This window comes from Colletotrichum acutatum (assembly GCF_030867785.1).
Source record: "Colletotrichum acutatum strain CBS 112980 chromosome Unknown BDZ83scaffold_112, whole genome shotgun sequence".
In the NCBI taxonomy this organism is placed as follows: domain Eukaryota; kingdom Fungi; phylum Ascomycota; class Sordariomycetes; order Glomerellales; family Glomerellaceae; genus Colletotrichum; species Colletotrichum acutatum.
In genome coordinates, this window is record NW_026849106.1 from 14721 (window position 1) to 27523 (window position 12803).

A 12803-nucleotide genomic window follows, 5' to 3' on the forward strand; every position below is an offset into this window, starting at 1 on the left:
GACTCTCGCACACTCACCGAATACGCGGACCGAGGTCAGTGGCTAGAGTGCGAAAGGTACGAGAAGACTGCAGAGCTTTGTGTGGCTCGGTCTTCTTCTTAGTTGACAGAGTATGGAGCCTCAGTACTAGATGCGAAAACACGAATTGTTCGCCAGTGCTCCTTTGTTTAGTACACCTACGCAGGCCAGCCCCTCGTAGCCAAGCCGCCATCACCGGAGGACGAAGACCCCACTGCTCACTTGCTGGACATCATGGTTGAGTTTTGCTCTTTGGACTTTGGGAAAATCTGGCTTCGAATTACCTAAGAATTTCTACGGCTCACAAAAAATGGTTGACGGCTTTTCTTACTTCCATCTTTCTAGCCAGGGCCTCCTCTAGTCCACAGACTTCGCTACTTCGATGACGATCTTTCCGTTCAACTTGTTGGTAGCCATTTACCAGAGTTCGCCTTATTTTTAGTACGGCCCTCAAAGGTCGCCTCCAATAAAAACTTCCAATGAGCTGAGGCATGAGAATGGGAATCTGGCATCATTCGCCGTGTCTTCGCCGTCTCCACCTTGAGATGCCGGAGCGGCTCAGGGACGCGGGTCCACACCGATGGTCTCCAGCCGGCAGTCCTTCGGAGCCGATGGTCATCTTCGGTCCGAGTCCGAATTGCGAGTTCTTATGACAACTTCAATCGCAGACCTTGCAGTGATAGCCGCGTCTCGTTTCGCCGGTTGAGCTATCGGCGACTTTCAAGGCCTCAAATTCCTTCCTCAGTATGCTCTGATTTGTAACGATTCCCGAAAAAGGCTTGTTTCAGCCAACGTCTGCATAAAAGCCCATGATGCTGCTTGTAAAGACGACAGCGAAAGTCATGAGCTCTCTTCTATGCCAAATCTAAGAACCTCCATTTGGTCCCAAAGGAATTCGGGAGATAGCTACACTGCACCATAACATATTTTCTAGAAATTCATGGTTGACTTGCCGTCAAACTGAAACCTGGTACCTCAGCAGCCTGAGCTGCACGTATCCTTTCTATTTGCCGAAGAATATTTTACAGAATTCTTCGCATTGGCAACGTCAGGTTACAATGGTTGTGCAAATCTTGGCGGTCTTTCAATTGGATAGACCTACTCTCTGCCCAACGTGAGGCGATCGCCGTGTGCTCGTCCTTGACAACTGCAAAAATATGTCGATTGCCTCACTTTCACACATGGAATCATACCCTCCAGTCGATTTATCGAGTCCCACTTTTACCTTGAACGAACCCAAAAACTGCACAGATGGGATAGCTTCCAGGTATGGGGAGTGCTGTTGAAGATGAAGAGATGCCTCTCTGCAGGTGGGAAGACTGTCATGGACACGGGACACGACAGCACAAAAGATCATGGAGGAATCGGCCTTTTTATCTTTTCCGCTATAAAGAAAGATTGCTTTATAAAACGCATCCCTAACTACTTGGCTAGCACATCTGCGGTGGCTGAGGTTGTCTGTAAACGGAGGGCACAAATGTGCCCTCAGATACTCACCGCGATCTTGACTCCTCCTTACTATGGATTTACACTCTGCTCTTCGATTGGTCACAGAAAGACGCAGCTGTCTGCTTACAGGTCAGTCTGTCCTTACTGCCCGCATTGTCAACACCTGATACAGGATGTCTTTGCGCTGCCGCGATCTATTAGGCTTGGACTTCACTGCAATCTTAACTCCCCTCGACGGCTACACAAATTACAGCAGAAAATATAGCTTGCTGTGGGCCACGAAAAGGCGCACCTGTCAGCCTGCATGCCACGCCGACACCCTCGACCAATGGCTGCGTTGGGTGCAAGCGGTCTGGATGCAGAATAACGGGCGAAGGTTCACTGCAATTTGAACTCATCTCGAGGGACCAGAGACGAACAACATAACCATCCAATTGTTTCTTTGCGCTCGACCCAGTCTGTCTGTATTTGTGTTAGCATACCAACTCACTTCATACACCCGACGATTGAGCCGTTGACGTGAGCTTCGATCTGCATGTCCACTTGTCGTTTCGTCGTTTCGGTAGAGATGTGCCGATCAACGTAGGGAGTTGTGGAGCCCGATGAGTAGCTCGCGTGATAATTGAACAAGTCGTCTTGATTCCCTCCATCCCGAAAAGTATCATATATACGCGTATCCGGATACGGCCTACATGGAGAAGCGCCGAAGCGCGATTGGGCGTGGAGATGGAACTCATTACTATGCCATTTCAAGGTCGCGTAACATAGGCTCAAAGTCTCACAAGACACTGAGCTTTCAGCCTTCTTCGGGCTCTATGCCGGGTATATGGAGACCCGCTCGGCCCGGTGCGGTGCATTACATGGTCTGGGTGAAGGCCGGGCTTACTTCCCGGCCCAGGATTGTGAGGGAATCAACCTCCAACACTCTCGTCAGCTTGAGAGTTTCAGAGGTAGTGAGCGAATTGGCAGTGTTAATTGAGCAAGTAGGAAGAATTTTGGTGTAGTTATTGTGGTCTAACAGTCATTGACATTTGGGCACGTGGTAAACTGCAATTTCACCTGCCGTGCTGGTCACTATCTCTAGTGGCTAGTACAGCTCAGTCCCAAAGTCAAATGGTACTGGCGACCCTGTCTCGACGGACTTCGGCTAATGAGCAGACCGTGCCTAGTAAACACACGCTGCATACTTTAGTTGCGGCCTCCCGACCACTGCCACACATTTTACGCCGCTGATTGGGAGTGAAAACACTATCTAGGATCGGCTGAGGTGTCGTCAATGAGCGACCAACACTAGGCAAACAACATGTCCTCGCAACTCTCGTTCTCAATATTGATCGTTGGAGCGGGGCCATCCGGAAACACGGCAGCGGCGGCTTTGGCTTCTGACGGGCACCAGGTGACTGTACTCGAACGCGGCTCTCGACTTCAAACACGGGGAGGGAACCTCATCGTACAGCCTTCCGCTGTGAAATGCCTGAATCTAATTGGCATCACAGAATCTCTGGACAAGGTATCTGTGGAAACCGTCAGTGACATCCTATGGAGATATAAGGATGATGAGCCGTTCACAGTTACAGAGGCTATTCCCAGTGGGACGGTCCGGAAGCCTACCGATAGGCCATCACTGCAGCGAATAACCTACGAAGCTGCCATTGCCGCAGGAGCCACACATCTGTTCAACAAGAACGTTGCCAAAATCGTCGAAGAGAAAAGTGGCAAACTTCGCGTGGTAGTGGAGGATGGCAGCGATTACGAGGCTGATTTTGTTGTTGGCGCTGATGGCATCAAGTCACGCATCCGGGAGCTCATGTTTCCCGGACAAAATATGAATGCCGTAATGACAACCGAATGCATATTTCAGACAGAGGTCGATATTACCAGGGTGCAGAACGACCCAGTCGCCGCTCCGCTTGGCGTTTGCTCGCACCATCTCATGTTTGGTCCCGGACTTTACTGCGTCGGGCGGCCGACTGCTCATGGTACCGTTCGCATCCTTCTATGCAGTCTACATTATGGGCTTCCATCCGCTGATGCGGATTTGGGTGGGACTTGGAATTCGGATGGCAACCCTGAAGAGATCCGCGAAATGTTCAAAGGGTTCGGTGCGCCGCTGCGTGCCTACATCGAATGTGTGATTCGTGGGGGGTATCCCATTGACAAATGGCACATTGCCACAGCACCAAAGATGGAAACCTGGATAGGATTTGGCGGACGGTGTATTCTTCTAGGGGATGCTGCGCATGCCATGTTGCCGCATACTGCCCAAGGGGTGAGCCAAGGCATCGAGGACGGCTTGGCTCTCAGAACAGCCCTTCGCTGGTGTGCCAGTCGAGACAAGCTGGCTGCTACTTTGAAGAAATGGGAGGCTCTTAGAAAGCCACGCGCTGAAAAGATGTTTGATGTCGGCTATGAGAACATTGTCTTGTTCACCCTTCCTGATGGGCCAGAGCAAGAAGCTAGGGATCAGAGACTCTTAGCTACGGGTTTCACTGGCCACCCAACGGACTGGGATAGCGTTAAGATGGATGCGAATGCTCCAACTAGGACGCCAGAGTTCACAAAGTGGGCCATGTTCTACGACGTAGTTGAAGAGGTAAGTGGCAGTCTTACATCTTTCATGTCCGGACGTTGAGAGAATCATATTGACACGAAGTATTGGCTAGACCAACAAACTATTTGCCATGGACCGTAGCTCCTGAAAGGGGGTATATACAGCAAGATAGAGGACGGATGGAAGTATCAATTCTTTTTAACCGTGCTGAAGGCGCCAGAGACGAGGAAACGCAGTTCTTTAGACGCCAAGCAATGCGACGATTCAACCCCTAAATGAGCATTTAGCTGGTATGCTTGTGTACAAGTGGCAATAGATCACCATGAGGCCCGCTTTGCTTGCATTGTGCCGCCCGCTTGTCCTCGGTCACAGTTGAGCCAGACCTAAGACCCGATAGAGGGTTATTGAGTGGCCGTTGCCTTGACGTGACTATCTATCTTGATCAAGAACCTCGCCTCCTTCACCATTATAACCCAGAATGAGCTCAACTGCCTTCGCGGAGTTCAATTTAAATCAAGAAATTCTTCTGATGGTTTTCCTAAATATCGCAGCTGGAGAAGGCTGGATTCAGAGATAAGAAGTGGCCTCAGCTAGGAGCGACAGCGATAGATTCTGCTTGTCACTTCTTCAACGATCTTTGCGATCACCCAAACAACTATAGTCTGGTTTCCCATAATTGTTCCTATACTCTGTGACACTACCATCTCTAGCTGTATTCATTGTCTTCAATCTCTGAGTTGTGGTGTTTACCTGCGATCGGACCCATCGCCTGCTGCTATAGCCTTGCAATCGTGGGACAAGTTTAGGTCCTGATTACCTAGCTTGTAAAGGGCCCTTTGCATTCTCTTTGCTGGCATCAACTCGCTGACGTTGTTGAACCATAAGTGCTCTAAAACAGCCATCTTGTAATGTATACTTGGATGGTCTCCGATTGTACTGTGTCCAGTCGTCTGGACACCAAAAGGTTCGCCTCATTTTGTCAACTCGCCTCATCTCTGCACTGCAATCTTAACCCCCCCCCCCCCCCGAGCGCTCGAGGTTCAACGAGACGTGTGGCTAAATCAAAGCAGCAGTACTCGCAGCGCCGCAGCCAGACCAGCGATTACTCTCTACATTGCAATCTTAGCTACCCCCGTCGGTTCTAAGTACAGCAAGAAAGAAAGGATAGGTAACCTGCCCTGGGCCATGTTTTTACACTTCGTCTCTTGCCAAGAGCCACAAAGAGGCGCAGTAAGCCAGGATAGCATCAGAGGCCTTTAATGACGCAGATGGTTCACTGCAATTTTAACTCATCTCAAGGGATCAGAGGTAGACTCATAACCTTCAAGTAAGGCTCCTCCAAGAACCCCGATTCCCTCTGCAACTTTCGAGAGGCATACTGCACACAGAAAGGCATGACCCCAAGGCAGTAATGTCGTTCTTCTGCCTCACCAGGGGCATACCGACCAGATACCATGAGGCAGTCTGAAAGTCGACATAAGGACCAGCATGATTGAACAAGTCGTCTTGATTCTCTCCATCCCGAAAAGTATCATATACACATGCCAGCGTTCTGCCAGCTTCTTTTGCCCCAACCCATCTTTCTCTCCAACATCTCCCCTCCGAAGCCTGCTCTCTTCCACCAGGTACAGATAAGAAAAATCTAGTTCTTGCTCTGCGGCGCAAGAGCAAAGGTGGGACGAACGAATCTGTGTCATCAATTAGCCATCTTCATCCAAATCCCCATAGACTCCCTTCTCCACCGGACAATAGTCGGCCAGAGGGAAGTGCTGTATCAACATACCTCTCGTTGTGGTAGACCTTGGTGTTCTCGCCCAACAGCTCCTTCTCTCTCGCCTGATCGGCGTACCACCTACGAACCTGGTCGCGGTCCTCCTCGGCCTGGAGGAGGGGGATGAGGTGAATACGCGCCCACATCTTCTCTCTCGCCAGCTCGCTGTGTCTTGTCAGCATTGTGCTCCTCGAGACTGTGTGTCCCGTCTAATTGCTCTATTCCTCCCTCGGTATATGTTCGTCATTGCGTGCTTCCTGTTGTCGATGTACCTCACTGCCCCTCGTTGAGCAGTACGGCATCTTGTCAACCAGACCGTCCGCAAGCCCGTACATTACTCGGATGGGAGGAATATCGAAATCGTCGTGTCGGGAGTAAAATGATCGCAACGTACTTGGCTTCCCGGATACCCTTGGTCAATTGATACCATCCGTATCCCATCACCAGTCCCATACCGATCAGCATTGTGCCGGGGCGGAATCCACGGGCGGGCAAGTTGCGCTGTTTCCAATAATCAGCATGGTTCCTCCAGAAATCTGTGGCTCCTCGCCGTCCCCATATCCGTGGTCCCGAGTCCAAGTGTCCCTTGCCTAGCAACCTCTCATCGTCCCAGTTCGGTATCCTCGGTCAAAGTGTCACTTCAACAGTCGATGGCGCCTAACTTTCCCGTACCCCAAATGCCTTCTTGCCATATTGCTGCTCCCATAGCTAACCCGCTCGACCCGGTCGTCCCTTCATAAGTCCTCCTCTTGCGACTCCCTCACACTCCATGCTCTCCCCAGTCCCTCCACCACGCCAGAATCACTCACCTTGTACTGCACAGCCTGGTAACCCCCCACGGGCGGCATATCCTGAGGCATCCTGTCTCAATCGTTTCCTACCGACCCAACGCGGTCGGCTGCGCTCGTCTAGAGGGTATGTATAAAGTGTCGTCGAGTGACTTTCGTCGGTCAGTTGCTCCTTGGGTCGGCGGAGTCAATTGAGTGCGTATCGAACAAACAATTGTTCCGTTCGAGAGAGTGGAAGGGGGGTATCGACGTCGATTCGACGGGGGTGTGTGGGTTGCGATGCGATATGGTGGTCGTCGAGCTCGAGATTCGGGGACAAGCTTTGGCCTAGGGTGCCTGAGGTGATTGTTTTCGGGTCGATGGTGATTCGCTCAATTGGCCGATGGCTTATGTAAGACATACTGTGGATCCATCTTTTCCACCCTCACCGAGGCGTGCCCCCCTTGGGTCTCGGTGAGCAATTGGACACGATTGAGAGGTACCTATACATGTGTACAATGTCACTTAAGTTTGAACAGAGATCGACTACTCGAGTTGATTCATATAGGTCATAAATCTCAAGTGGCTAGATATGCACCGACCCAACACCAGATCGTCTATTCACCACCCTCAACAAGCAGTACTGCACTTTGAATCCTACAAATATTTGCACATCTCAACTCCATGCCATGCTTCGCCAACGGAAAGGCTGGGGTATAAACCGAATAAACCATAGCCAACCAACTTTTTCTTCCTCACTTTCGTGGCCTTTCCTTCCTTAGCTTATCTTTATATGCATCATGCCTCTCGTTGACCGGTGGTAAGGATCACTAGTCCTCTCCGGCGGCAGCGAGCTCAGCCTCAAGGTCTGCCTCGAGATCGTCCTCGTCGAAGTCGTCAAGTCCGTTCGCAGCAACGTTGTCCGGTATGAGCGCGACGTCCTCCTCGTCGCCAGTAACTTGAGGAGTGGGCAGGCTGCTCGACTCGTTGTTGTCCTCGACATTGGGAGTCCGTACTGAGCTCAACTTGGAAGCACCACGGCTCTTGGCAATGCGTTGCTTCTTGGACAGCGCACTACCGCCTTCATCGGAAGCCGTGTCATCTTCCATGGCTTTCCTCTTGGTACCGCCAGTGACCGCATTTGAAGACTCTTGGGATGAGGGCAGGTCTTCGCCAGCATCGGTATCGCCACTACGGCTTTCCGTATCGGCATCTGAGCTGTCGTCGTCGCTCCCGAGGAACTCCTTCATCTCGTCATCGACGCCTTCCCAGTCAAACGACTTTAGGCCGTCTATCGGGCTGACTTGACCGTCCTCAAACTCGAGCATCATATTCTCTTCATCGCCGTCCTGGTCGCCTTCATCTTCGTCCGAGGCATCGTCGTCTTCCTCGAGTACGCGTTGCTCGCCCGTTTCGTCAATAATTGTCAAATGCGGCCGTGAGTCGTCACCATCGGCGTCAGAAATCGTCTCCGCGTCTGTTGACTCGGACATCGCTGGCTGGCGGCGGTCTGCTGGGTGGACCTCGACCAGGTAAGGCGCTTCGTCGACGCGCTGCCATTGACTGAGGCAATCAGACAGCCAGTTTTGGCTGACAATCTTGATACTCGGCATCTTGGCTGCCTGTCTGACCTTCTGCGTCCGCGGGCGAGACGTAGAAATAACGAGATGGGTGACCTGCTTGGATACCCTAGTCGAGATCTGGGCGCCAAAGCTCATGGCTTGGATGCCGATCTCGGACTGTAAGACGTCGACGCCCAGTGGTACAAGACCAGACAGGACAATCGTAGTGCCTTCGAGGGTCGCGGCCTTCATCGTATCGAGGACTTCGCCAACGTCTGGCACAGCGTCAAGGTCGATACCGTCGTCGCCCGTCTTCTTACGCGGGGCAGACTGAGCAGGTGCGGCAGCGCGCTTTTCGTCGTATTCGGTGTAGAATTTGTGGTGTAATTGGGCAAGGTGTTGCTGTAGGTAATGTAGCTCAGCATCGTCGTCGCGGAGAACTTGCGACCGATGCTGTACTGTCATGATATGTGCTCCGTTCTCGGTTTCCTGTGTTGCCTTTTCGTTTTGTTCGTCTTCTTTGTCAAGCGCCTCTTGCATGTGGAGCAGCGGCCGTTCCTTGATTTGCTGTTCCAACAGTCTTTCTTGCTCTCCGCTTTGTGCTTCCTGCAGGACCTTGTCGTCGCCGCTGCTCATCTTTACCAGCTCGTCAATGGCAGACACCTTGCCATTTGGTTGGTCGGCTGTTGATGCCTCGCTCGTCTGTGCTGCGGTTGTTGCGGCGACTGGTGTTGGCTTCGCTTCGGGTTCGGGCGGCGCGGGCAGGATGTCCTGTCTCTTGGGGAGGAAACTCGAGTTGATATCACCAATGCCCTTGAAGAAATCATACGGCACAACCTTGATCAGGTTGGGGCGATTGCTCGGCCACACGTCTGCTCTGTCGTCGATAATGACCACCATATTTGTGTTCACCGGGAATAACCGCTGCAGACTCTTGGAAATCATGCTTCCGTTCTCGTCACGGCTGATGACGCGGTTGCCGAAGAGCTTCTGCTGGGGGTCGACGATTTTGGCAATATTGAGGGCGTATGCGCGTGTTCCCATTGTGTAGACGTGGAGCTCGTAAAGCTCGGCAACCTTCTCGAGGAACTCGGCGAGACCGGGTCGCATCTTGATGTAGTACCAGCAGCCGGATGTGACCATGCCCCGTGGACCTTCATCGTTGAGCTGGAACTTCTTGACGTCCTTGACGGCATTGTAGTTGGGATTTGACGGGTCCTCCATCCATTCGCCAACGGTGGGCTCGATACAGGCGTGAATGATGGTCTGGTCGAGATCGACAACGAGACTAAGCTTCCGTTGTCGTAGCAGACGCTTCTGGGTGTCGGACTCGGCACGCGCAGCCAGGTCGCCGCTGACCATGAGGCCGGTCTGGTCGTGTGTCATGTTGATCGTGGCGCGCTGGGTATCGCGTTCGGCGGTGGCCCAGTTCACCTCGGTCATATCCTTTCCGCAGATGGCGCACAAGCCTTGGAACTGGATCTCGTGGGAGCAGGCCTCCTCGACCATCATACACGGGGCGTCGCGGGTGAATGTCATGCCTTCCTTGAGACGCCATTCTTTGAGTGTGCCTTCGGCCGGACTATCCCAGCCGACGACTGTGGTTTCCTCCTCTTGCCAGGTGTTGCCAGCGATGGGGTCGCCGACCTCGCGCATCCATTTGAAGGAGTACTCGAGCACGCTCTCCTGTTTTTGGACGGCGTCGCCGGGGCGCTTGAGGAGTTTTGTAATGGTAATCGGGTAGCGCAGTCTCGCGCCGAGTGAAAGTAGCTTGCCCATGATGACGGCAGGCTACTGGGAGGGTTTGGTCTAAAAGTCTGTCGCGGTGGGAAAGAGCCAAGGTTAGCAACGTGAGCTTTGTTGAAACACGCGCGTGCGCGCAAGTGGATGAAGAACTGGAAGATGCAGCAAGCAAGGGTTGTTCGAAAGTGGACGCGACACGAGGCGCGGTAGGCGGCAGCGAAGAGAACCTTCAATGACGTCTCGAAAATGGAGGGAGGAGGTGCGACGAACCTAATGAGACTCCCCCAGTAACAATCGGAGAAGGTGCCGGTGTAGTGGCCAATCCCATTGCCCCGAAGCTGATGAGGGGAGTTTTTGACGAATACGCAACAGATGGGGAAGCTCTGGAGCGTTGCGCCGGGATGAAATGGACGGATAGGTGTGAGATGGGTGAGTAGCTCAGGTATGCAGAGTCGTCGTCGTCGTATTAGTTGGTGGTGGTTGATGGTGCAGGATGGCAAGAGAGGGAAGAAACGCGTGGGACGTCCGTATTCTTCTTAGCCTTGGGTCTTGACTGCCTTTGCCTTAGTCGAGTTATTCCTCGGGTTGTAGGCGCAATTGAGTTTTTGATGACGTGATGCAATTGGACGGAATGCTGGATCTTGTCGCGCGAGATGTCTGTTTGTTTGACGCGTGTGATCCGTAATGTGTGGTGGGATGAAGTCGGAGCTGGTTTCGATGCGAGTCGCAATGGGATATCGAGCTGTGGTGCTGCTGCTGATGCTCCTACTCGCTTGGGGTTCGGCGGGTGTGGAGGTTTTGGAGCTTGGGGATTTCGAGTGGAGGTGGGTAGGTCTGGACCGAACCGTGACGTACACCGCAAGCAGGGCGAGGTGAAGGCAAGGTGAGGCGCGGTAAAGGAGAGCCAACGGGGAAAGCCCAGGTGAGCCGCGAGACGGGGTGGGGTCGGCTGTCGGGGAGCACTGACCACTTGGGTAGCTGGAATGGGGCCGGTCGGTCGGCCTATCGCAGGAATGATTTTCCGTAAGTAGCTTTTTGGCGGCGGGGAGGTCCCGTTGAGTGGGGCTGAGTTTACCGAGGACTGGCAGCGGAAACACTGAACGGTTTGTATTGGTGTGTGTGTACCTGTTCTGGCGGGATCAAGTACTTCGGGGTCTTCGGCAGTCCGTTGCTTTGCCAAGGCTTCGAGTGTTTGGTGATGGAACGTTGAGGTACAGCAGCTGCAAGCTGATCTGACTTTTACAGCTGTGATGTTGATGATATCGTTGTCGAGTATGCGTACAGGTGATTTATGCACTCTTGTTTGTAGCACCTTGCTTGTTGTCAGGTATCTGACAGACTGGCAGAGCTGTGGTGTGATGTGATGGGGTCTTGGATGATACGATGCTGAGATGGAAGAAAAGGTACAAGGCCTGAGCTGTCGAGGTACAAGGTAAAAGCTGGTAGCGTCACTGCTGGTCGCTGGCAGAAGGGGGAAAAGGCAGCCTTTTTGGTGTCCGTCCACCACTATCAGCCGAGCCACCCCCTTCTGAAAGAGTGGGATGCGATGGCCTATTTGTACCTGCTGTAGCACCCCAGCCTGCTTCTTCGTGATGCAGCGATGCTCCTCCTCCTCTGCCCGCTCATGGCGCCAGCCGGCTTCAACTGGTGGCCGCCTGGTGACCCCTGCATGAGAGCTTCACGAATCACCCCCTTGTTCATTCTCCAACTCGTCCCTCACTCACCCTCACCCTCACCCTCACCTCACTCCCCTCTCACTCACAGTATGTCAGTCTGTCTCCTGTGCCTCACCCTGTGCAGTGCCAGTGCATGTGGCCTCTCTCTTATCCCAGCTGTGAGCACCCAGATCCATCATCCCACCTCTGCCAGCCAGTCACACCTTTCTGCTCTCTTCATTGGGTTACAACAGGGAGCCTCTTCAAACAGACACAACCAACAAGGAGTCACGTGAATAAGGAGCAAGAACGCTCCAATAAGTGAACCCGATGAGAAGAGTGTCACAAAGCCTCAGTACATCCACCATTCCCAAAGACTTTCAACATTACCTCAGCTATGCCCACTCTCTGTCACGCGCCTGGGAATAAGCTCCACTGAGTAAGGTGCCTTAAGGTATGGAGTAGAGCTACCTGGGAGGCAAAATGCAGTGGTCAGCAAACACCAGTGACGGGACCACCTGCATCAGTGACTCCCTCTCCAAAGTGGCGTGAACTCGGCACCTCACATGAGCAACAGCAATGCAGCGGCAGCCTCCCACCACCTAACCTCAACCTGCCTACCTCCCATTCTAGATCTATTTTGTCTCCTGATTCTATTCTGGCTTGTCAACAAACCCCTCCCATCCGGCCCTATCCAGCAGCTGCTTTCAGCTCCCTCATTCTCTGCCGGCATTGCCTTGATGCTGCCACCCTTCTCTACCTACATAAGGTAACTTATGGGGAGATGCGCCAATAGCGTGATGATCCATGTAAATCGCAATGCAGGTCAATTAAGGTAGAGCGGAGAGAGCTTTCCCCCAGACTTTACCAGCTCTCTATACCATTGTGCATGACACCTCTTCCTGAGAGCATCGAATAGGACTGAATACACCAAAGCCATTGAGAGTCTACTTGTACGCTTCTGTTAGATCTGCAGCAAACATTGCTCTTGTTCGTCTGTAATGCCAGACAAGGCTACTTCATTACCGAGAAAGGTCATAATCGAGTATTAATGTACTCTCTATCCATGAATATGGGTGCCGCATTGTCCCGTATCCCCAGTGCCGTTCTGATCACGCCACAACCCCGTAAACCAGTCAGTCAGTCGTTCAGTTTCCCCCATCTCCCACCCCAGACTCTGAACCAGGAAAATAGAATATCTTCCCCACAATCCTCTAGCAAAGTCCGTGAAACGCCGCGCCAGCCAATGTTCATTCATTTCGATCAGGTAACATCCCAGAATCGCCG

The 12803-nt window shown here is 52.6% G+C and overlaps 3 protein-coding genes across 3 annotated transcripts; 1 reads left to right on the forward strand and 2 right to left on the reverse strand.

Moving 5' to 3' along the window:
- Window positions 1–2770: 2770 nt before the first annotated feature.
- BDZ83DRAFT_755914 (FAD dependent oxidoreductase domain-containing protein) lies at window positions 2771–4166 on the forward strand (the record flags this gene model as incomplete). The annotated part of the gene is made up of 2 exons (XM_060514678.1): window positions 2771–4060; window positions 4131–4166. 2 exons carry the CDS (start codon window positions 2771–2773, stop codon window positions 4164–4166), a joined length of 1326 nt encoding a protein of 441 aa, XP_060360687.1.
- Window positions 4167–5660: 1494 nt separating this feature from the next.
- On the reverse strand, window positions 5661–6649 carry BDZ83DRAFT_587142 (GRIM-19 protein; the record flags this gene model as incomplete). The annotated part of the gene is made up of 4 exons (XM_060506013.1): window positions 5661–5706; window positions 5802–5954; window positions 6184–6290; window positions 6599–6649. The coding sequence occupies 4 exons, from the start codon at window positions 6647–6649 to the stop codon at window positions 5661–5663; spliced, it is 357 nt and encodes a 118-aa protein (XP_060360688.1).
- Window positions 6650–6930: 281 nt separating this feature from the next.
- Window positions 6931–10303, reverse strand: BDZ83DRAFT_39630 (FCP1-like phosphatase). Its single transcript, XM_060502822.1, has 2 exons — window positions 10132–10303; window positions 6931–9935 (listed from the first exon to the last, which is right to left on the reverse strand). Exon 2 carries the CDS (start codon window positions 9895–9897, stop codon window positions 7387–7389), a length of 2511 nt encoding a protein of 836 aa, XP_060360689.1. The 5' UTR covers window positions 9898–9935; window positions 10132–10303; the 3' UTR covers window positions 6931–7386.
- Between the last annotated feature and the right edge of the window lie 2500 nt (window positions 10304–12803).

Bases quoted from the DNA above. Each gene is read 5' to 3' on its own strand.
- BDZ83DRAFT_39630 (XM_060502822.1), bottom strand. From the start codon at position 9,897: ATGGGCAAGCTACTTTCACTCGGCGCGAGACTGCGCTACCCGATTACC.